We start from the raw sequence: 26,272 nt of genomic DNA, 5'->3' as shown, positions 1-26,272 counted from the left end.
CATTTTTCTTGGTGATGCCATAACATTGTTCAAAGATAAAACCAAAACACCAGGGATTGGCAGAGATACTCACAATAGGAGAGCAGCAGACTCAGGAGATGACTCAGAACTAATTTATCTAGCACAAACATTAACATCTGTTATTTAGCCCCTTAACTCTACTTGAGTCAATGCAAATTTTGCTTAGTTAGTCCTCAGGTCTTGTCATCACAATCCCTGCTATCAGAATTGCTGAAAAAAAAACCATCTTATTCAAGTATAACCCTTGAACTGTAAATATCCATTGTAAGTAAATCTTGAATTTCCTTGAAACTGAATTTTTTCTGCTATCCTTATTTTATGCCTTCTCCACTATCAATATTGGAGATTGTCTCCTACTGTCTGTGAAAGATTTCTAACCATATCCAACATGAACTACCATCCAGACAGGGACATCTTTGTCATCATTTTGGTTGCTGGTTATTATAGAACAGAATAACTTATTTTCCCCTCTGCAGAGTCTGGGCACCTTAGACACATGCAAGCTGGATGTACTGCCATTTTTGGCATGAACGTGCTCATCACAGTTGATTTCAAATCTAGAGAAAAATCACCTTTACAGGATTCTCAGAGACAGTCACTCAAAGATATACAAAGACATAAAATCCATAATAAAGAAACTACAGGGGGTAAAAGAATGTCTCTGGCTTTGTACACAGCTAGACTATCACTTGACTTTGTGTGTAACGACAATATCTTTTACAGGAAAGCTTATCGCACCAAGGTAGAAAATTCTCAGAAAAAATGTTTTGTCACCTACACCTGCCATTTTCTCCTTGACCAGGATCAAATACCTCAAACTTGACACTACGGTCAACAATCTTTAAGCCGTAAAAAGAGGATACCCATTTAGTTCCTGAGGCTGCTCTTAAAGGAAGTTCAGCCTACCATGACATACAATGGCTCCTCTATGTTAAAAAGGACAGCTAAGCATTCAATTACAGACTACACCTCCTCCCCATAATTAAGGTCTACTGTTATGAGAATCTCAAGAAAGAACAATTGTATTCCCTACTTCATTTGCATGCTATGAAACCACTGACCCTGTTGTTCTGGAGAGGAGACTTGTGTTAGTCTGTCTTCTCCAGTCCCCTGCCAGAAAAAGAGGTTTTGTTCTACAGTAAATTTGCAGGGTGACCTTTGATCATCTGGAATGAAAACACTTTGAACTGGCATTGTTTGCTATTTGCACAACATGTATTTGCATGTTCTATAAGTTGCCTGTGCTAAAGACAGTACACCAAAATTGGTTACCAACACCACCAGAATACCGTATAGCAGTGCAAGGCAGGGGGAGGGAGGGAAGAGTTAATATGGAAAATCTCATCACTTTTTAAAAAGTTGCGGATATTCTTTATCACAAGTATTTACAATTTTTGTAATCTAAAACTAGATTTATCTTCCTTCATAGAACTGTGCTTTGAGTATCTCTTCATGTCCTTATTAAGGAAAACTAGCCACCATACAAGCACGATGGATGGAATAAATCCCATCACACTTTTTACAAAGGTTTTCACACTGATGTTGTAACTCTGAAACTCATAGTAAATTTATTTTCAGAGTAGTCTCAGACTTGGCAGTCTTGGTATGTACATTACTAACATTTTTCTCGTAAGAACTCAATTCACGTGAGGGAAGCCTACGGTATAGATCCTACACAATTAAATTATTTTCTCAAACATCAGTGACAAATTCAAAAGAACAACTGCAGCACAGGAACTAGATTGTTATTTGCACAAGAATACTGTGTTTCCGCAGTAGAACAACTGCCATAATGATTTCAGAGCTCTCCTGTTAGAACCCTCAGACCTGAAATGCATCTGCCTATATCTCTCAGCTATTGTTCTTGGTACAAAGTCAGAGACAAAGTTTGGATAAGCAATCTTATTTTTCAGATCTCTTCTGTCACCCTTAAGAGCAAACAGATGGGTAACTATGATGAGTAGGATCTACCCACATACAAATTCAAAGGAAAACAAAGAACTACTCGCTTTACAGTCATTGCTGCTCTTTGAGCTGTTCTGTGCATAAGGATGTCGGCTTGCCTTATGCTTCCACTGGCAGAGTAAAGCTCTGGTCTTACCTGAGCTCTGAACAGCAGCTGGGAGCATGCTGTTCTTCATGGTTCACGATACAGTAAAGGCAGAGGCTATACCTGCCTCTCTGTGGCCCTTCATGAACGTAAAAATTACTCCAGGCTTCTACACAAAAGGTAGAGGCAGACACATCCTGACCAACATGTAATGGCTTGAAAAGCAAGTTAGCTGTACTGCTTCCTAGCACGCAACTGCTTTTCACAGTCCTGAAGTGAGATAGTGGCTTTATTTAATCCAACTATATCATACTCATATTAACATAAACAAACCAAAAAAAAATAATCCTATTTTTTATGTACAATGTTCCTCTTAGTGTTTCAAAAACATTACAGAGGTTCATATCAACAAAGGGCAACACAATCAAAGACAAATGCAAAATACTTCAGAATAACTTTTCATTGAAAAAAACCAGTACATCTAGCAGCTTGCTAATGCACAGCACATATAACTTAGGAAGTATTCAAAAAAAGAAATTAAAAAAAAAAAATAAGATTTCCATTACCTTAGAAGTCCGTATATCCCAAGCTTTAACTTCTGGGCTGAACCCTCCACAAATGAAAATATTTGACTCTGTAGGGTGGAATTTCAGCACGCTGATCCTAAATTCATTTTTGCTACTGAATATCTGCTTCCCTAAAATAAAATAATAAGTGGAGGTTAAAATTTGAGCAGCAAATGAAATACGTTATTCATTTCAACCTAGTTTCAAAAATATCAAGGTTATCAAAGATTAATATATTTATAGTAACATCTTTCAAGTATCTGGGGCTACACTACTGAAAATACAAGACTGATCTCACTAATTTTTATCCACGTGAGAATACTGATCTCACTAATTTTTATCCACATGAGAATTCCCCTGCACATGAGCCTCTACACCACTGACTGCCTCTTACTGAACGGAGAGAACCAGTGGCTTCCCACACCAAGGAGAGGAGCTCCACTGAGAGCCCAGGTCAGTCGACATGCAGGACTAAATCCACAGATGTAATGGTTGAATGTTTCCCTACAAAGAAACCATAGTCTTTTTTTTTTTTTTCAGTGGGATAAGAATCACTAGAATAAAATACTGTCTGTACAGAAATACAACATCCCAAGCTGTAGTTGTTTACTTTCTGTGAAAGGAGGAGTGAAACTTCACCTTGAAAGTAGAAAATAATTTGCATACCATCATATCAAGGCAATAGCTGTTCCCATGGATACGCTGCTCCCAACATTTAATTGTGTACACTAATTTCCACAGGATCCTGTGGTTAGTATCAATTTGATTGTTGACACTTTCGAAGGCAATAGAATTCAGCTGGGTTAATTTGTAGAACTTTTCCACAGTCCACTGCTTCCTTTCATCCTAACAAATTCATGATATTAATATGCATTTGCTGAAATATAATTTTTGGAACAGCAGCACGGACCAAGATAAATACATCCGCTCAGTTTCACAATTTCAGCTGTGCTTTATATTCTATATTTTATATATAAAGATCTACATTAAATAAAGTTACTGCTTTAAGCCACACTGAAGAAGGTACTGCAGAAGTGAGAAAAAAACAACCTTAAAACACTGTGACAAAAGCTCTTAAAATATTCATTAATCTGTGTTTTCAGCAAGTGAGAGCTGTCTTAAGATAGGCTTTCCTAAACAAATGAAAAATACTTTGAGCTAAAAACATTAGTGACAGATGTAAATACTTACTGTTAGGTGAACAATACTGAAAATCATTCATATTGATTTTTTTTTAATGTTTATTTCATGATTTGGAGCCAATTTATTTGATTTCATCAGTTCTATTTTCCCCATCTGCTGAACTCAACTTACACAATCAAGAAGCCAAGACTTGACAAATTATTTATTCTTTTTAAAGAAGATAAGAAAGAGATATTTTACTTCATCACACATGCTCTTCAAGCTAGCAGGGGCAGGGAAAATAGATTGCAGGGAGCATGAGGGAGGGGTAAGTGTTGTCCTACATGAACACTGGGTTTTGTAGGAGATTTTTGTTTTCTTTAAAAAGATTCTCCACCTATTACCCATGTAAGGCCTAAAGGGCCTCTCTGTCACTACCAAGTGAAAGATTTAATTTAGTCCATAAGTTCCTTCCCCAGAAAGAGAAAAAAGTCATAAGGGCCACAGAGGTTCTGTCTACAAGTCATATGCAACAGTGACCATCTCTAACCATGGGAGCTTTCAGCAATAGCTAAAAAAAAAAAAAAAAAAAAAAAAATACTCCACAGGGAAGGAAGAAAGTATTAAAATCATTAGTTAAAGAAGCAACAAGATATTGCTCTCATGTATGCCACTACCAGGCATCATTTGCAGGCTTTAGAAAAGCCACATACCCATATATCTTACTGCCATCCACAGTACTTGAGAAAATACTGAATTTCCCCATGGAGGTTCACTAGTCAGTTTAATAGCACTTCGATCCCAAAGGAATTTAGCTCCTACTAGTACCTAGTTTAATAAACTCTGGGAGCATAATCAACAAGTTTTCAATGGCACTGCAGGCAGAAGTCAGCAGAACTGCAGCCTACCTGTACTAATCCTGTCAAACAGCTTTACAAAGGATGCATGACGTGGCCACTCTTCTCCATAAAGTGTGTTGCCCAAATGGCATTAGGCGTATACCTAAGTAATCCAGTGGAACTCATCATTTAACTTTTGTCAAACATTAATTGTTTAAATGGCTTTATTAAAATGTTTTTACCTCCACAAGACTTCTGAAAATTGATTTTTCTATAATATATATTTTTCTCGCCATTGTGCTCTCTAGCCTAAGACATGAAAAAGACAACCAAAAAAAGTTGTGCACTAAATTCAAGATGTGTTTCATCTACTAACTACAACATCTGTTACCTTTTCCATAGAAAGAACATTGATCTAATATAATTTTTTATTTAGTCCATCTTTCAATCTTATCCCAAACAAATTCCAAGTAATTCAATCATTTGCTCCATATTTTATCCAGAAACTAAAATTCTCTGTTTCCCTACTCCATCTCCCCATTTTAAAGAGAAGTGGGCACCATTTTTGCCCTTTTCTTGTCTTCCAGAGGCTGTTATTTATGCAAAAGCTCTCAGGGACAGTCACTAGCAGAATTACACTGTAACAATCTCAGTACTATGAATTCTACATTAGTGTGATAATAAATAAAATTCATGCAAACAATCCGAGTATCTTATTCACCTCCATACTCTTTAACCTTCTTTTTCCTGTTTTAAGCTGTTACCTTCTGTTTGATGCAGATATTAACCATGCTAGCATTTCGACTGGTTTGAGGAGCAATCACAACACATTAATCTTAAAAGCTCAGGCTCTCTAATTAATACTTTGAAATAAAACTCTCTTTCTCATTCTCTCACCCCCCAAAGTGAAATTCAATCCAACGCCTCTTTTTGGAAACTCAGCAGACCGCGTTCTGAAGAGTCTGGCATTATTAGATGTATCCAGGAATTTCATTCTATTAGCATGTCACAGAAAACAAGAAGGCTGGAATGTAGAAAAGCAAAGCAGCAGCAAACATACTCAAAAGGGGGAAATCACAACATTACAGAAAGGGAACTCTCTTACTGCTAGAACTAAAATTCATGCATGATACACAGAAGCTATGTTGGACTGCTTGTCATACAAACATGCCTGGACCCAGCAAAATGAAATTTCCTAACATTTGTATTAATACATCCCCTCAACCCATACCTCTGGGGTATTGGGACTAAAGGGCTGAAGCACTGAGGCAGATTCTCTACACAGTTATGAAACCTCTACCACCGTAAATCTTTCAGAACCTCAGAAATTTAGGAAAAAAAAAATCCATACGAGAGATGGAACAGAGCAGTACAGAAGATGATATGGAATAAAATATCTCATGCAATTTGGCATTAAATCCATTGCATTCTTAGCCCTTTTCTGTACAAACTTTATTTAGTGTGTTTTACTACTATGAGCAGAATTTGCTGCTTTCCAGGCTTTAACCAGGCTATGATGGAAGCTTCATTGCTTCAGAAATCCAGCTTCAATGTTTGCTAGAGACCCTGCTCTACCTTTCTGGAAGTCAGTATTTACAGCTACATATATTTTTCTCTACAATTATTCAGTTTATTAACATTAAATATTCAAAATTTTGGGGTTTCATTTTAAATATTGTAAAAGATGTCCTTTGAGAGGAAGACTCCCTTATCCGTAATAGAATACAACAGCTGTAATTCAGCAAGCCTGTATATACCTTTATTGTGTATATATTTATTGCATCTTAGCTCCTAAAGGCAGTATAACAAATATTCAACCAATTCACAGACTGCAGAAAATTACATCTTCTGAAAATCTATTTGGCTAATTGAGGGAAAATCCATACCACATACCATTTGCCTAGATAAGAGGTGGTTATACCTTAGCAGAAAGCAAACGTTCTCTAAATGTTCTCTCAATCTTTAATTTTCACAATTTCAGTAACAATATCCACTACATCTTTGCAGTGTGTTATATATTTTTAAGTGCTTTAATTCAATTCTTCATTCATTAGAAGCTCACCAGTAACATACACAGTATTAAAAAAAAAATATCTTTAAAAAGATCTTGAACATATGTTTCTGCTCCTTTATGCTGCAGCCTACTGTGAAACTGCTCAACTATGAAATCAGGTATTTTAAAGGCTATTTAACATTGTGAATTTTTCACAGAACATCAGCCCAGTGATTGAGCACAGGATGCTTCTGTAACTGTGTTTAGTGGTCCTCAGGTTCACCCCCCTACCTGCATGATCCAGAAACATTCACTTCCTTACCCTGGTACGCAAAGAAAAGTGAAGCCCAAGACCTACAAGGACATGAGAGTAATCTTGCTAAGTAGAATGGATTTCCCTACTGTGTTTACAAAAAGACACAAGACTATATATTAAAAAAAAAATCTCATTACAGTCACAATCTCTGTCATGCACAACAGTGAGAGAAACATTAGATTGATCAGACATAATTTGTTCTTAAAAAATTGATGTTGGCTGTTATTTATCCATTGTATCTTGGCATGCTTACAAATTGCTTTATTATTTTTCCAAGAATTAACATTATACTGACTATATGTGTTTCCTAATTTTTTCCCTGACATAGTCGCAAGTTTCTGGCATGCAAAGGTGCTTGAAATATTAGAACATTTTATCTTTTACCCTTGAAAGTGTCCCCAAAATAAATATTTTTTTGTCTTCTTATTGCAAAACTTTACATTAGTGAGTATCAAAACCAAAATGCTGTTACCTCCTAGCTGGAGACTGACCACTAAATTATGTCCAACATATTACTTAAAACTGCAGAATTGGGGGGGAACCTTTGACCTCACATCAGAGATGCCTGTATTTATTCAAATGAAAAAAAAATGAAATAAAAAAGAAAACTCAAGCAACTGGGATTTTTTCTGTGGCATCATATAAAACGATATTAAAACAATATACTATCTAAATAGTATTGGGAGAAAAGAGGAGGAATAGGAGAAGAAAGTCATAGCTCTCCTGAGGAGACATTTATGTATGAGAACTAAAACTCCTATGTGAACAAATACAGTTACATTAAAAATAATAATGTTATATCTATAGGACTACCAAATCAGAAAATAAAAGAAAACAAAGAAAAGCAAATTTGGACCATCCTTTTGGAGGTACAAAATGTTCTGTAAAGAAGCTCTCAAAATAATGTAAAATAAAACAAGTTAACAAACTAGATTTAAGCGACCACATTATATATATTCTGAACTTCCCTTCAAAAAGCAAAGCTTAATTTCAGTATCCAAGCCACAGTAATGTGAAAAGTTGCAAAATAATAGGGAGTTTAAACCCCCCATTATAAATCTGAGGAAGTTATATTTGAAATCAAGATCAGTCCATGAAATAAAACACCACTGCAGCATTTGGCAAAATAGGAAATGTGCCAAAATTTCTTGGAACATTCCCTCTGTCATAATATTAAAGAAATGAAGAGTATCTACAATATGCAAATAGTATCAACCCCGCCAATGTTCTGCCTGCTCTATTGTACCAATTCATTTGTGACTAATGAAAAATCCACTGATGAATAAAACATATATTCCAAAAATAAAATAGTTATAAATAGATTTTAAAAAAATACAATTACCCTTCTAAAATTGGTAGAGCATCTCCATTACATCTGGATCAAACAGAAGTTAAATGTCAAATGTACTTGACCCAGAATTGTTTTAAAAGCAGAGGGTTTTTTTCAGTGCTCTCCAAATATAGCACTGCTTACTACTCTGTAAATAACAAAGTGTCTGAACTATCACGAGTAGAAAATGACTACAACTGTGGTGTTAGGAGACACGAACAAAACCAGGAAGTCTCACCAGTCCAGTCTGCTGCATTATTATCATATTTGCAAAACCTTTCAAAAAGCTTTATTAAGAAATATTGTCTATAAAATAGGACAATTAAAAAAAAAAATTGACCAGTAATCTTTACAGGCAGCTCAGCTGCAGGTTTTGGATCTACTAATATTTATGAAACATCATGTTGCTGTACTGAACTTGCCTTATGCAAACTGCAGCCACAGAACCACTCATGTAAGCAATGCATGAATAATCCCAAGTTCCTTAAACATTTTATGCATATTTTGCATTAGATCCATACTTAATATGTACAACATTTTCCAAGAAAACCTTATTTGTGGAGTGTCTTAGCTTGACATCCTGGTGTTAGGACAATGAAGACCACTTAAGATAGTAATTGACAATCTATACAAAAATTAATTTTGAAAAAGAAGACTTGTACAACACCATCTATTTTGACCAAACCAGGACAAGTGAACACCTCAATAATTTGAATTCTTCTCTTTCCCTGTTTTTCATTATAGCATCAACAAGTCCTGTAGGTTGGACCTCCAGGGGTCCTCTAGTCCAAGCCCCTACCCAAAGTAGGTCCAGCTGCAGCAGGTTACTTAAGAGTTTTGTCCACTGAAGTTCTGAGTATGTCCAAGTATAATGACTCCACAGCCTCCCTGGACAGCCTGGTTTAGTGTTTGATGATCCTTAAGTTGAGCCAAAAAGAGTCCTGTGTTCCTACATTTGTCCTTTGCCTCTCATCATTTCGCTACATATCTCTGAGAAGAGCCTGGCATCATCTTCTCTAGGTACTAGGTAAACACTTGCTAATCTGGCCCGGGATGAAGTTGAGCTTTGCTGCAAGAGAACACTGCTGATTCTGATTCAGCACCAGAACCCCCAGCTATTTTTCTGCAAAGCTGCTTTCTAGCCAGTTTAGCATCAGCCTGTTCTCTTGCACAGGATAACTCCCTTCCAGACACGGGACTTTGCATTTGCCCTTGATGAACTTCATGAGGTTCCTGTCAGCCCATTTTTCCTGCTTGCAGCATCATAGATCTTCTAATAAGAACCTTCCTTAAATACACTTGACAAGGGGAAGAGGTTTGATGGTGTAAAATTGAAGGATAAGATTTCAGAGATGTGTCTTCTACCCTTGCATCAGGATTTTCTGATGTCACAAAAATTCTGCTTTGTGACTAAAGAGATTTCACCATTTGCTTCTACTCTGACGTTGTTCAGATCACAAAGACTGAAAAAAAGAAAATCACTCCAGAAAACGCAACGTCCTAGGACAAGGGATACCCAAACTTCAGTCCAAGCTTAGAAACAAAATTTCCTGGAGAATTTATTCTATCACTGTTTGTTACAACAATGCTGGCACATTCTTTTGAAGAATCTCATAACTAGCTGTCCTCAGACCCAGAACAAACAATGAGCTAGACTCAAATTTTGATTTAATAGGGAAGAAACTATGTTCCCAACAGAGAAACAACACAGAATGACCAAAAAAAAAAAAAAAAAAACCCACAAAAAACCCCAAACAACTGAGCAGCTCAATACCACACGAAGTACTAAGCTGTATTTGCAACCTTTCCTAAACTATTAAAAAGTCATTCTCTTCAGACCGTTAGGTTTCTTTTGGTGAAGGACATGTAGTAATTTTTATAACACAGATGTAACATAAAATCTATACTGAAAACAAAGACAAGATTAGACTTTAGCATACATAAGTAAAAAAATGTTGAACCAGAACAACATACACAAAAGAAAAGAGCAGAGTCTTAAAGACAGCATTATGATTTATAAAATCCCACCGGCATGCACTTACTACATTTAAACACACTGATAGTTAGTTCAGTCTAGCAATGGAAAGTAATTAAGACCGAAGTCCAAAAAAAGTGTCTAAAAGTCCTCTGTGAAGGAACAGTTCTAACATCTATCTGAAGTTAATCAAAGAAGAAATCATTTCAGCACTGATGAAGAGTGAAGAGGAATGAATGATTCAGTGAACTAATGTAAATCAAAATCTTATAGCTGCCTTAGTGTTTTTCAAATGGAAATGAGGCTTTTTATATCAAAACGATTTGGATTCCAGAGGCAAACTGCTTGCCCTGTTTCTCTGAAAAGAATTAACTGAAATGTAAAGTTACTTTTTTTTTTTTTTTTTTTTTTTTTTTTTTTTCATACAACAGGGAAGGAAATCAGAAACTGGCCTGCATGCGTAGGAAATCAGAACAAAATTCCAATCCTACTTCACTGACAGTAAGGTCCAGACATCAACATTACAACTGCAGATCACAGGAGCTACAAAGCATCCTGTGTCCTTGAAATAAGGCAATAATGAATATCTAGTATTTTTAAGGATTATAAGCATTCATTTTGCCTTTACACACACAGTTTAAGTAGTTAGAAAAACTACATAACTCACAAGTCAGTGAGGAAAGAACCATTTATAAGCTTATCTGTTCTGAACCTTGGTAAGTAGAATTTGTTATTGTTGTCATCACCTAAAACACTAGAAATACCTTCTTTCAAATGAACCACTACAATCAACTTAATCCAGAATACTACCCCATTACTGGATAGTTAAGTCAAAGAGACATTAGAAAACAAAGTGTAAGATTAAAATTGCGCAACTTTGGAATTCATTCTACAATTTCATAAAATGAGATTTTCCCCATAGTAGTCCCTTCAAATGACTCAGGCACATAAAATCTATTCTACTGCTATAAATCCCATTAAGAAGGTAGCCATTCTGTTTAGAATTTGTAAGCTCTATGGTCAAAATTAAATTCACTTGGATTAGTAAAATTCAGTTATATATGAGACTAGAAATTAGAAGCTTGCTGCAATGAGACGGAAAAATAATAAAAAAGCCTGAAAAATTGAACAAATTCATGTAGTACTACTACATCAAATATATAAAGCTCTTTTCCCCATTACAAAACCTGAATATTCTCAAAACTTCAATATTCTGTCACTGCATCACACGTTTTACATTCCCAAATTACAACAGCTCCCTTCTAGACATCACTGAATTTAAATACATCTGATATGGCAAATGTTGAGAAAAATGAATTCTTAGAGCACAGAAAAGAATCTTCTTTCCATGTGAACAATATTCACAAATTTCCCAGATCACTTGAAGAGAACTTCTGCTCTCCAGATACTCACACATAATGTAGTTACTTTTACATAAGAGAAAACCCTTCTAGACAAGAACAGCTTGTCATTTCTGTAAAGATTTCTTTTGTAGTCTTACAAAAAATATTGCAACTTTGCAGGAATTAAACATTAAAAAAAAAATAAAGTGGAAAAAATAAAATTGCATCTCCTCAGTTGACAAGGTACTATTTTAGGCCTAATCCTTTATTTCTACACACACAGAGGTGTCCTATTATGTATGTCTCCAAAGAATGCTGCCGTCTGAATGCTGATAACATACATAAAGAAGAGAAAAAATATAGTGGATAGAAACGTTTTAGTTTATGAAGGAAACAGGAGGAAAGATAGCATCCAGGAAATTAGTTGATAAGGTCACAAGAATCAAATCCCAAGTCAAACTCACAATTTTTGTCAAAGCAACACAGCTTCAGTGTCAAGTTCCATACCAGATTTTAAGTTTTTAAACTTAGGACCTCCTAATTTTAAAATAGGACCTCCTAATTAAGGTCCTATTCAACGGGGAAAAAAAATCATCACCTAATTAACTTTAAGCATAAACTTAAAACCAACCCAATTAAGAATGGGGTATAAGCCTATGTTTAAATTAACCATATATATAAATGTTACTGAAGTCAGCCTTAAGAGGCTCTTCAAACACTTTAATGAATGATCATGACAGAGCACAAAATAATACATGTTTCATTCTATTCGTCTGTGCAGTATCTGACAACAGAAATTACATGTGATCATGAAGTTAAAGATATTTCAGTTTTTTTAAAATATCTCCACCTGCCTTTAATTGCTGAGATTTATTGTTTTTTGTGAGGACGTTTGAAGAATTCTAACTTTGATCTATAGATTTTATCTACATTTTTTAGGAGAAAGAATAAGGCTAACAAGATCCTAAGTTATCTGTACTCAATAAAGATAGGGCTATGATGCACCCTTACGTGACCTTTACCTGTTTCTACATCTGTTAAATGCAGCATGGAATCAAAGCCCCCACTGAGAATCCTTCTTCCACAAGATGACCACCGGGCAGCTCGAACAGCACAAGAGTGGCAGGAGTATGTTTTTAAACAGCAGCCTGTATCTACAGCATCCCATACCTTAAAAAGAAGAATAAGGACAATTACATAAAGAATCACAATATTTTTTTCTATGTACTGATAAGTAGCTACAGCAAATCGTTGTGGCTGAGAAAGCTCTGCATTCTGAAGTCGTATCTGTTAAGCTGTAAAAGCCTGTCTGAAATAATTGCATGGTTGATTAGAACTAGGACATTTTATTAACAAGGCACAAATCAGTAATACATTTTTATGACTTGTATTATTCCTTGAAATGTCTACATTGCTCTCAATTGCAATTCATGTTTTACTTCCCTATTCATAATGCTGTTCTACCTCTGTGCAGGGATGTATCAAAACACATTTTCCCTTTAAAACATTTTTCTTGCAAATTTTTGTCTCTATCGTATCTTGCTTTCCATTGAGTAAGAGGAATCTTAGCAGATTACAGCTGTCATATCTGCCTGTAGACAGACCGTTACCACATTTCTCACTCAGGTTGTAATTTTAAGTAGAATTTTACCTTAACTTCACTGAGGAGGCATATAAGAATATCATCATGCAGCTACATGAAGATTTCTAAGGACTGGTCCCAGTCCTCTCATTTTTCAGTTTCTTCTGGACAGAATTAGGTTGATGCTGAGCACTTCTGAAAATCCTATAAATCCTATTCTACTAGTTATCCTTTTTTTTTTTTAAGTATACAACAACTAATATTTTCAGAACATAAATAGTCCTGCTCATATTTTAAAAAGAATTTTTGAAAAGAAAGGCAATTTCCAAATAATATATTTTAGAAAATAGAATTATTCTGAATTACAATTTCAGTTACCAAATATAGTTCACAATAATCAAAAGCATACCCTTTTCATGATGCTTTTTTTGCCAGTTTTAAGATAAAATTAGAAGTTCAGCAACAACTGACCCATATAAAGATTCAGTATATTCACTTTGTGAGAAGGCTAAATATCAAAACTATTTTCCCTATGAATATTCTGCTTCTGTAGAAGCTAGATTATAAAATATCTTATGATTGTCTGATACAATATAATACCTGTTGAGTTGTCTAAAAAAATGGATAACAAATGCTATAACCATATCAGTAAATCCTAGATTTTATTACTTCTGATATTAGTAGTACAAATAAATCAACACTTTGACAGTGCTTCACAATAGCTTTATTGCAGTTTCAGTAAACCCAAGGCAGTTTATTGCTTTAAAGTCACCATTTTTCTTCATGGTACTTCTCTTTGCAATTAGTGATTTTCATTCTGCAAAAACCTGCAGGATTAAAACAACACTGCCTATTCTGAATTTCATCTATTCTAATCAAATTCTCAATTCTAAGATTGTTATGTATGCTGGGAATAGACTATGCAATTAACAGAATACAAAAAAAATTACTCTTTCAAGCGAGATCAAATTCAGCCTTCACGTATAGCTACACAAGAACACTGAAGTTAGTACCAAGATAAAATTGACTGCATTTTCGCTCATTTTAAAGGATGTTAAAGACAAAAACAACTTGGTAAATCATAAAACATAAGTAGATATTTGCTTTCTTGTGGCCAAAGCACAATTCACAATACAGGAGAACGTACAAGGGAGGAAAAAAGCAAGATTTGTGATAACATATTTTTATCTTCAATTATGTTTTCTTCTTACTGGATAAAAAGGACTCACTGACAATATCATTATTATGTAGTCCATACTTAGAAGACAACATTCCATTACAGAAAATTATTTCATCAAAGCATCTTCTAGCATGGAGCACAGTTCTGCAACGCAATGCAACCAATTATCATTAATAACTTGAATAGCCAGTTAAGACGGGAACCACGATGGCCATACCCTAAGTATTCTACCCTAACCACAAAAAAAGAAATCGGGAATATTAAACTGCTTTTTAAAGTAAGTTTCTCTGCTTTAATGAGTTGTAATGACCATTTCAAGCTTCACAGTATTAAAAAAGGGTTAATTGTGTCTTGAAGGGCTTTTAATATGAGGAAGCTAGTGAATGAATGAAATCAAGATGAAAGGAAAAGCAGGTGGTACATGCTTCAGATATTTTTGTCATGTTTTAGCGATTAAGCATGAAAACTCCATTTTCACAAGAAGGATGAAGTAAAGCCAGTTCAAAAGCCACTTCCAAGTCCTCACTTGATTATAAAAAAGCTAAGCGAAAAACATGCACCCCTAAAGCTGCATTTTTTCCTCCATTATGTGAAACAGAAAAAATGATTGACTCCCGTGGACGAGACCACGGATCATGCACAAGGGACAAGTTACTGAATACCACATTCCTCCCCACCGTCACACTTGCCATCAGCTTTTTTTGGTAAGGTAACAGCATGTGGCAGTACCTTCTGGAATCACAGCCACATGGGCCAGGCAGCCTTCATCAAGGAAATTCACCTGATTTATTGCCAACTAACATAAGCTTTTAATTACAGATTCAGATATCGAAGAAAAAAGATCAAGAGTTAAATGGGCACTTGGGAGCACCTTCCCTCCCCAGGCCTTGCTTCAGCTCAGCATTTCTCCCCCCCGGCTTCACCTGTTTTCACTGGGTGTTACACTTGGTCTTTCCACATCCCTTCAGTGAGACAACGGCCATCGCAGGAGGCTGGGGTCAGGGGAAAATGTCCCTCTCCAGCTTTCTTGCAGGCCCCCTTTAGGTACTGGAAGGTTGCTATAAGGTTTCCCTGGAGCCTTCTCTTCTCCAGGCTGAACAACCCCAGCTCCCTCAGCCTGTCTTCATAGGAGAGGTGCTCCAGCCCTCTGAGCATCTTTGCTGCCTCCTCTGCACCTGCTCCAAGAGGTCCATGTTCTTCTTCCATTGGGTTCCCCAGAGCTGAAGACAGTACTCCAGGTGGGGTCTCACAAGAGCAGAGCAGAGGGGGAGAATCACCTCCCTTGACCTGCTGGCCACGCTTCTTTTGATGCAGCCCAGAATATGACTAGCTCTCTGGGTTGCAAATGCACATTGCCGGGCCACGTTGAGCTTCTCATCCACCAACACCCCCCAAGCCTTTCTCCTTAGGGCTGCTCTCAATCCGTTCTCCATCCAGGCTGCCTTTGCCCTTGGGATCATCCCAACCCACATGCAGGATCTTGCATTTAGCCTTCAGCACTGGACTTCAGTCTCAAAAGGATTTTTTTTCAGGGCCCGGTACAAAGCAGGAGACAAGAAAGTCCCCTAGGAATCAGGGCCACTGAAAACTTCTGTTCCAAGTGAGTGAAGTTATTGATCATGCCTGCTTTGCCAAAAAGGAATATGAATTACAGACACCACCAAAAAAGGACCCCAAACTTATTCTTCTGACTGGCATCTACATATGAACTCAGAAAAAGGGTTGTATCCAAGATCAGTCTTAGGCTGAAGGTGAAGGCCACAACACTATAGTTTAAAAAGTCACGGTTGTGACAATTACAGCTTTGATATCAAAATAAGTGGTTTTAAGAAATTAAGTGTCTTAGACCCATTTAGAAAACTGTATTTTAAACACCAAAGGCTGCTGAACTTTAAGCATATCTGGTAATAAGTACTTTTAAAATAGAGGTTCATAAAATAAAACTTATAGATTTACATGGAATAAGGACATACATATTTAGCACATAATAAATTACTCAGGCAGGGGAAACAGTTCATTAAAAAATACACAGACTGAGATATATAATATTCCTTATATGTAATATTCCTCAATAGCCATTTAAACATGCGTATCAAGTATTATAGGACTAGGTGCTATCATGCATTTATATTCAATTATTTTTACCAAGTTTTACCAACCATTTTGTGTTGTTGCTTGACTTCAAAACTCAGCTCTTACAGAAACTTAGTATTATCTCTAGATGAAATACTAAATTCTCATTAAAACTGAAGTTGCTCTTTTATCTTGTGATGTCAGGTGTCATTTTAATTGCTGAGCTAAAGAGTTAAAGCACACATTTCAGCCTGCTGCTCTGAAAATACTGCTTGGTGCCACACGTTCAAGCAATGTTTTACATTATAAATAGTACCAGTCCATCCTTTTCGCTAATAAAGCATTCCCAAAACAATGACATATGCAACCATTACTACGAAAATGTTACTACGAAATATTACTGTATTTCCCCCCCCCCCTTACATCTACAGTTATAAACTAATGAATTCTCCAGTATTTGAAAGAAATAAATAGCCAAGCCTCCAAGCTTTGAAGTTGCCTAGTTATTGCCAAGATTTTCTTCAACACTTTTCTGGCATTAAGGTATCATGAAAAATTTAATTGCATTTTTCCCAATTCTATTAACATTGGCTTTAATGTGTCAGGTTGGTTCATATTTCACTACTAGTTCTTACTCTCTGTACTTCATTATTTATAGCAGTGCCTTTCCATTCCTTTTACATCAATTGCTTTCATTTAATGTCCATTCATGTTATAGAAAGTATGGTGATTACACAGTTATCTGCCATATATATATATGGGGCCAAAGTGGCAGATACAAACAGCCAAGTAACGGAATTGCACTAGAGATTTATTTACAAAAGCAATTTTCTTTTTTACTTTCTCCAAGGCACGTTATAATCCAATTGCTCTTTCACATTCTTCATAATATTTGGAAATCAAGGCTTTAGAAGTTGCTTTCTTTCTTGTATAGCTTACAAATGTTGTGAAAACGCTACAACCAACATTTTAGGTAACATTAGGTAACATTAACCAGACCTCCCCACCCTCAAGATCAAAAGCTCACAAGTCAGGTAAGCAACTAAACAAAGTAACAGATGAGACCGGTTATAGATTATATGTTTCCAGATCCTATTTTCTGACTGAGAGCTTTCAGGAAAACAGCCTCTGAAAATAAAGCACTTCATGTTGAAGATAATAAAAACTCTGTTGGTAAGTCATAACAGAAAGCAGGAGAGGGTGAGCACTTGATACTCGAGTAAATAGCAGCCACAGGGGTCTGATATGCTATCAGCCAGCTCATAGGACACCAAAATAAAGGCTTTTCTCTTACTGACCATCCAAACTAGGCATTCATTCCTAGGAGAAAAAAAAAAAAAAAAAAAAAAAAGTCACAGCAACATAAGCAGAGTAACTGTAACATGAGAACTTATCAAGCATATGAAGACTGATAAACCAGGAGTTGAGCACATCTCTTCCATTGTCATTGTACGACCATCTACAACACGCTTGCCTGCAAGCAAATTGGACTGCAGAAAACAAAACATAGCAGCTTTACTGTTAGAAAGGTGCATCTATTCAGTCACTAATTGCACAATGAACCCAAGAACAATGACTCAATTGTGATAAATTAGAGATTGGAAGCACGTATCAGGAATTAAGTTGTACGCATTTTGAATTTGCATGCATAAAGGAACTACAGCAGGGCCAATCAAGAATGCTAAACAAGAAATTAATTTCTGGAGCATGCATAACAAAATTAAAAATTTTTAATGGATCGATTCAAGTTAATTTCAACATAACATCCATTCTAATTTAACAGAACTCTCCCCCCTCAAGTTAGCCAAGTTATGCCACTCTGCAATTACCAACTTCCTCTGTCAATGGCTCCTACTACATGAATGACAGCAAGAAATTGCCTCCAACTTCAACTAAATACAAGGATGGCATTTGACTAATCTAAATACAAAGATAGCATTTAAGAAGCAGCCCTGTTCAAGGAAGATGCGAGATAGTGCGGAGTTATGGGAAGCATGAAGAATTACTGTGCTTTGACTAGAACACATGCTACTCCTTTCCAAAGCATGCTCAGGTCGCTTCACAGACTTGTGAAGCTGAACAGATGTGACCCTCTTCTTTCCCTTTTTAGAATAACATAGCTTCCTGGTGTGTCTCAAGAAGAAAAAATAAAAAAAAAACAACTTTTAACCTTTTTTTTTCCTCCCCTAATTCCTGAATTTGTCTATGAAATTTGAACATCATATCTGCTAACAGGCACAGATTCAAGAGAATTGTACTCCTCCCACAACCATACAACTTTTCTTATCCGATCAATGTTGAATTATTGTAATTTCTAATAAATACAGTAAAAAACGAAGCCACACACTATCTACAGAAAATCATGTCTTTTCTAGGTTGCAAAGCAGACTCAGAACTGTAGTTTAAAAGGTTTTTCAAAAGTTGATGAGCCAGAAGGCAGAAGCAGTCCCATGGAAAAATTACAAAAATATATTTGCTGCTGCTTATTCAGATTCCCCACTTGGATGAGATACAGCTTTGGGCAGGATTGCAAGAGTTAAAAGTGCCCCTTGGGTATCTCTAACCAACAGCAGTAAGGATAAGACAACACTCACATAAAAAGCTAAATCATTCTTTTGTTTATAGAACTGGGGCAAGAGAAAGGCAGGAAAAAAAGCAACAAGGAGCTCTGAAACACAATAGCCAAAAATTAGAATTGGCAGGTGTGCCTAAGCCTCTCCAGCCACTGTGTGATTGAAAAAAAATATGAACTTGAATGGGCATGTAGTTAATATGTATAAATTCATGGAGTAACTACAGGAAGATTTAGGATATTTCACTGTTATTTTACTTTGTGTCTTCTTAAAATAGTGAGGTAAATATGATAGTTTTAGTAGAAGGTAAAATTTGTTGAAAGAATTACAAAATGGATTACTGTCTTTACACTTTTTTGCCTAAACACGTAATTAAGCTGTGTAAAACTAAGAGCTAAGATCCAGGGAAAACTATGAGGTCTAGCTTAGCGTATGACCTGTAAGTGTTAATAAAATTATTTTCATACCATTATGAAAGATGTAAATAGATGTTCAGATTGTTATATAGACAGTGGTTGATGACATTTGGGGCATACCAGCTTAATTGGTAAACCAACTGTCCCAAAAAAGGGTTTTCAGCAGGATTCTGTAAAGCTAGATAAAGCTAACACATTTTCAGATGTGTTGAACACTTGCTCTAGCAATGTTTAAAAGTGTGCTAGGGAACATATTTTAAATGACATCCATCTTCCTAATCTAGACACAGTGTAAGAAGTACATAACAACGCTGTCATTTGAGCAAGCACTTGCAGATTTCCTCTAGCTTTCTTTTTGCAGCAGACATAACTCAAAACACAATTATCTTACTAATCCAAAGCATAGGTCTACTAACTGATAAAAAAGAGCCAAATTTATTATTGCTTTAATATATGAATAGGAGTTTGTATTTGGATAGTTTATTACTAGAATTTCCTCACTAGTGTAGAAACAAGGAGGATAGAAAGTAGCAAAACAAAATAAATTCAGTTAGCTGAGACAGCCAGCATAAGGTCTCTTTTTTCCCCCCTCCCCCCCAAAAAAAATTCTAGTATTAAAGGTTTCAAGTATATTTATCAAACCCATGAGATGGAAAATCTTCTTTTTTACAAAAAAAACAGAGCAGGACATTAGATCTGAAGACAGCTCTTACTTTGTAGGGGGCTTTATCCAGGCAGAAGCTTTTTAAGTTATAATACTAGCAGCACACTGCTAACCAAGTTGGCAGTACTACTAGAAACTAGTCAGTGGTATGAAAACTGATTTGCAAACATGTCAACAAGCTTTAATTCTGGTGAATCCAACAAAGACTGAGTTAAGTACAAGCACTACATTTACCTTCAGAAGGCAGCACTAATATATTAAGCATGCCTATGAAATACTTTTCAATTATTTGGTGTGTTTTATTGTAATCTTCCCTTGCACAGAAACTCAGAAGCCCTCTCCCCAAGGAAGGCTCCGTAATTAAGCTTCATTTGGGTGGTTTTGCCATTAACAGGAAAAAAAATACCTAATAAAAAGTGTACTTTGAGATGCCAGCATTCTATAAAATTATTTTAAGAAAACAGTAATATACTAAGATACAAGATTGACATTTTCAGCTGGCAAAGCACAAGAGAAGTAAAACACAATTCTGTAAGAAGAAAAAAAACAACCCCACACCACTACGGCAAGAGCTATCCATCTGATTCTATACAATAAAGGAACATTCTTGGTAAAGCTTTAATGAGTGCTACTAGACTTAACCTAAACTTGTTTGCTGGCCATCTACTCTTAGAAATCCACCTAACGATTCCATACTTCAAAAGCTAACTTGTAGCACAAGGAAAATCTAATCAGCCAATCAAAACTGAAAACATAAATAATTTTAAAATATACAAACTTGGGGGTTTTGCCAATATGAATAATTAATGTAGCCTTCACAAGAGCCTTTCAAGTCAAAACTGGCAAAGAAAACTCTTAAGAAAGATGTAAATTACACACACACAAAAAAAAAAAGATAATGGTAAGAGACTGAAAAAGACCAATATAAACATTTGATAGATGTTTCTATTAAAGGATTACATATTGCCATTGCACCAAAAGCTAAAGTTTTACCCAGCATCCTATATTTTTCTCAGGACATGTGACTCATCTGCAAATAACGTTTTTTCCATCCCCTTCATCTGGAAATGGAAAAAGTAAAGAAAACATGGACACTAGTGAACTCCTATTTCTTGAACATTATTCATGTCTGGAATTACAGAAAGATAGACAAGATGGTTAGCTGGGACAGGGCATTATTTCACAGTTTGGTGGTTTTCGATATTCTTCCCCCATTAATTACATGCATTTCTGGACAAACAAGCTCAATCCTCCAGCATTTCACAACTCTCTCAGAGGGAGGCCTTCACTTCCAGTGATAGCACGTAAACGCACATACGTTTCGTGTCCAGATGAAATATTGCTAAACATTGACGAGTAACACATGCGTGGACATTGCTACATGAAATATCAGAATAGTAATAACATATTAAAATGCTCAATTAAAGTAAATAAATGCCAGAGTATTACATAATTATTCAGAAATAGGCTCCACTGCCATTATAAACTGAAGCTACAGATTAGAATTAGTTTGTTTATAAAGGATGTTTACCTAAAATTAACATCTCTGTGGTGAGAACTGAAATAAAACTGGCAAAGTATGAATAAGCCCAGGGTGAAATCTTGACTGCCAGGTCATTTACATGAAAACACAGTTAAAAATTCCAAAGTTATTCAATAGCAGTTCTATCCAAGTGCTTCCGTGACACAGCAACTCACTGTAAAATTTTCTTTTTATTATGGTATATCTGTGGCTGTGCCTGTTGAGCTGAAGTCATACCAGATTTATAGTGAACTATTTCCATTCAACAACTAGGCTTCACAAAAATAAAAAAGCTGAAGAGGCATTTTCTTTCAGACTATTTCCACAGAATAACATAAGCACTAGATATGTAATAGCTTACTTCATGACACCTAGCTTCTGAGTCACACATACACAAGAAATAGAGCATATCCTGAGAAATTCTCCTCTCGGATGTCAAATCAATTCAATATACATGTTATTGTTATTACACAATGCAGATTAAATTTTACAAAAATTGGTTACTGCCTTATTACTGCTGAGACAGACAATATTTAGGTATGGAACATACACCTAATACAACAATAAAAAAAAATAATGCTTCATTTGACAGAATGGTAACTTGAAGGGTTTGTTATATTTAACAAACCAATGAAAATATTAAGAAGATCTTAAATTGTGCTGCTACAGTCCATTAAGAAGTGCAATTACAAGAAGGTAAAATTATTTCAGTGTAAGTCCTCAGAGAGGCCATTAAGATGCCATTAAAAGGCCATTATAATGTTTAACTTCAACAGTAAAGTTACTTCATTACAAGTCATACCATCATTTTAAAGAGGAACGCAATTCTTACCAAAAAGGTATTCTAATTCACAATAACTACATCATCCTCATTTTGGCTTTTTATTTGCAGTTTTAAAGTTTAAAAACCTGCTTGCCTACATAAGAATTAAGGTGCCAGCAGTCCAATTTCTAGATGTGTTGGAACTTACATGAGTCGATAACACCAACAGAAGTTAAGGGTGGGAGGTTAATAAACTTTAAACTTAAGATTGAGTTTGAAAATTTGGATTTTAAACTCTCAATGTTATAGCATCTATTATAATTTACCCTTCTAACTGAGGGAATATTAACACCACCATTAATTTCTGATTAAGCAATTAGCAAGTTCATAAATATACAGCATAAGTATGCAGTTACAAACAATTTATGACCACCTGATAAGCATTTGGGTCTGGAAGAATATTGCAAAATTCCTTTTACATTGATTAAATGCATAGTGATTATTCAGCTTTAGGCACTGAAGATAGCTTCTCTTTTCAGTCCAGAGATTCTCTAACCTTTGCTTCACTTTCCACCAGAAAGATCGTTTCCCTCAAAATTGGAATTCATCAGCCCTACAGAAAGTTTGGGTTATTACAGGTGCACTTACAAGGGTAATCTAGCAGTTATTCTGACATGGCTCTGCCAGCAACGTAATGAGCAGTTTGATTACTGAGTCTGTTTAGCCAGGACAACAAGAGAGCACCAAAAAAGGTAATTTATTTTGATAGCTATTTAAAATTATCCTGGATATTTTAAAACTGCTCTGAAGAAGACACCTAGCCTGAAGGCTCCAGGGATAAACTTTGGTTGGTGTCTTTTCAAGATTTTTCTCCTTAAGATATTATTTATCAGGATGGATGTACAATATAGGAACCTCCACTTGTTCAAGTTATACCAGGGTCACCCACACTGACAATCTTTCCTATTCCTCTTGTGGAAATCACTATAACTGACTTAGAACAATTGTTTGTACCATTACTGAGCTATGATGATTCTTATGTGTCTCTAAGCACTGGGGAAAGTACTGGGGAAAACATAAGGAAGTTTATCATCCAACAAAGGTCTCTAGGCACAAGGTTTGGTCTCCTGCTTCCCCTGGAACAAGCTGCTACGTATGTTGTGAATACTACACCTTCCAACATACACATTGAATTGTTGCATGTAATTGGGAGCATGTATTTAAATATGTACTATGTATATAAATTAAATAGCCTCCAAACAACCCCAAGCACAAAACTGCTTTCCGTAATCCTTACTGATGATTCCTCTTAGGGAGATCAGCACAAGGTCCAAATCTCTCTGCCACAGGAATTCCTCCTGCTCAGGTGGGTCTCCACTGGATGGCAGAAGGTACATTTGATCCAGAATGAAGTCTGAAAAATACTGTTACATCCCAGAAGCTGAAGAGAATCACAGAATTAATAACATTGTAAGATACAAGTGATTATTACATTATGAATGTTTGCATTTCCTGGCCACTCACAAGGAGTGTCTCTAGTACTTGAAGTGTAGGAGGCAGATGCCCCAAAGATCTCAGGATTTCTCAAAGATTCCCATTTGGCTCCCAGGATATTCATCAGTGCCTCCCATCTGCTGACTCAGAGAAAACAGCCTGCACCACAGATGGGGATGGCCATCTTCCACAGCGCCCTGAGATTTAAATGTAGTAGAGACAATACTGTTCTGCAGTGGCTATCTAGGAAAAAAGCCAGTTGTAAAACAACTTGCCCATTTTATTTTTTTTTCCAGTTTCCCTCCAAATACACACCACAACTCAAGTTTTCTTTACTCGGTGCAGCCATCACCACGACTGCTCCTTGGCTCACTGGTAGGGCACTGCACAGCTGCAGGGCTGGTGAGCATGCCGAGAAGCTTACTGTAACTGACAAGAGTGTCACCTTCCCTTCCAGCCTCCCCCACATTACAGACAAAAATATTTCACTGACACATTTATCCCCAGCATGCTGGGGCCATTGCACTAATTCCTGCTTTCACATCCATGTTTTTCTACACTAGAGGGATACAGTTTTGGTTTGTTTTCCCAGTTGGTAAAGCCCCCACCAGCATTACTCCAACTGTCACAGGTTAACTGAGACTTGAGTAAATCACAGTAATTTTAGCGGAGATGTACATCAACTGTGCCATCCTATTTTCAAGTATATTCACTTTTCAAGTCAAGTGATTACAGCAGCTCCTCTTCTCCAAGCGATTTACACAACATGAAGATGCATCATTAGAATACTCACTTTTTTTTTTTTGAGGGAGCTCAAGTATCTACATATTAACAGCTTTACATAAAACAAAACTGATTAGCTTTTGTTATTTCTCCTTTGCATATCTATGCAACCCATTAGACAGACAAGGGCTTGGCATTCATATGACAGATAACAGAAGATTGCAAATATGTTTAATACTCTTCTTTGTAATACAGTTTGGTTTCTATAACATCATTTAGATTGCCCCACAGAGTTTCTGTACTTTATAATATTTAATATCTCTCATGCAAAATCTTCAAGAACAACCTATCACATAAGTCAACCCAACAGTAAGTTATTGACAATGATTTCATGAAAGCCTTTATCCCAAAGGGCATTGGCAAGTAATTTGCAAACCTAATGTACATCTAACCAGCAGAGGCTTTTCTACATTTGCTTACATTCCTATACTGTAGTACAGTGATACAGCCAACCTGAAGTTGAACAACAGATTTTTGACTATATTTCTCATCAATACAAAGCAGAACAGTTTGCATCAAATTTTAAGATTCAAAAAATAACCTTGAAAGAACAGCTAGCTCTTTCTTTCACACTCTACAAAAGACTGTGGTAAATAGCATTTTCTTAATTAATATATCAGGGGGCTGTTTAATAATAGATTCAACAACATTATACACAGCCTCAATATTAATTTAAAGAGAAAACCAGGATACTTTTTTTCTTACAAGCTGACAAGCATCTAAAAACTGTGTATTTACTTTACCTGGATATCACATAGTGAGAAAATTGACAGCAATTTGAGATACAGAAAGCTGTACCATAAAGAGGGCTTATTATTAGTGTAGTCCAAATGTTTCAAAGCCATTTTCCAGATGTAACTATTTTCTTTTAATTTAAACTAAGAGTACAGCTCAAGTGACAAGTCCGGCTGTAAAAGTGTGGGTTGAAAGCATCTATAAATACTCAGAATTGTACAAGTTAAAGAATATCTACTATATTATCCTATAGTAATAGATTAGCAGTTAAGTAACAAGCTTGCATAATTCAGTTTTGTCACATTAAGGAGACACTAATGCTAACTTTCATTTTACAGCTGGCATACGAGCATACCTTCGCAGCTGGAAAAGGAAATAATAACACACCATGGAAAAACCTAGAACGAGGTTAAAAGCTAGCTTTCTCCTATTTGAATGTTGACATGAAACTATGAATTAATGACAAAAGTTATCAAGAAGCATATATGAACATACAGACACAAGCATCGCCTGGCATTTGCACAGGACCCAATGAAGTTACTTTTAACTACGTAAGTAAATGTGGTTATTTCAATAACTTGTAAAATTACACGCCACTGCCCCTCCCACACACTTTTTTTCTAAAGCCTGATGAACATACTTCATTTTAGCAAGCAGTAATGCATAATTATTCTGTCAGTAGGGGCTGCCTCTCATTACATTCACATAGTGCAAACCTACTCGATCATCACATCAGTACAGTGGTACCATAAGACATCCCACTGTTAAACCCATCCCAGAGGAATACCTGTCTAGCTTGGGAGAGCATCATACCACCCTGCTCTGCAGCTTCTAGTGTCCGCCCAAGCTGGTTTGATTGCTTTACACAAGCTGGTTTGATTGCTTTACACAGTGCAACGCTGAAGCATGCATATAAACCCAAACTTCCACCA

The 26,272-nt window shown here is 36.0% G+C and overlaps 1 protein-coding gene across 2 annotated transcripts in view; it reads right to left on the bottom strand.

Moving 5' to 3' along the window:
• The window catches only part of WDR25 (WD repeat domain 25), a 65,199-nt gene that overhangs the window by 19,308 nt on the left and 19,619 nt on the right, over positions 1 to 26,272 (bottom strand). For both annotated transcript variants that reach the window (XM_080394610.1, XM_080394609.1), the window contains 2 exons: positions 12,578 to 12,725; positions 2,638 to 2,768 (listed from right to left, as the gene is read on the bottom strand). In XM_080394610.1, the coding sequence (XP_080250736.1) occupies positions 2,638 to 2,768; positions 12,578 to 12,725 (279 nt within the window). The remainder of the gene's footprint in view (positions 1 to 2,637; positions 2,769 to 12,577; positions 12,726 to 26,272) is intronic.

This window comes from Falco punctatus, assembly GCF_963210335.1.
Source record: "Falco punctatus genome assembly, chromosome: 7".
Lineage (NCBI taxonomy): Eukaryota > Metazoa > Chordata > Aves > Falconiformes > Falconidae > Falco > Falco punctatus.
The sequence above is the reverse complement of the archived record's forward strand: the minus strand, read 5'-3'. Positions and strand labels throughout refer to the sequence as shown.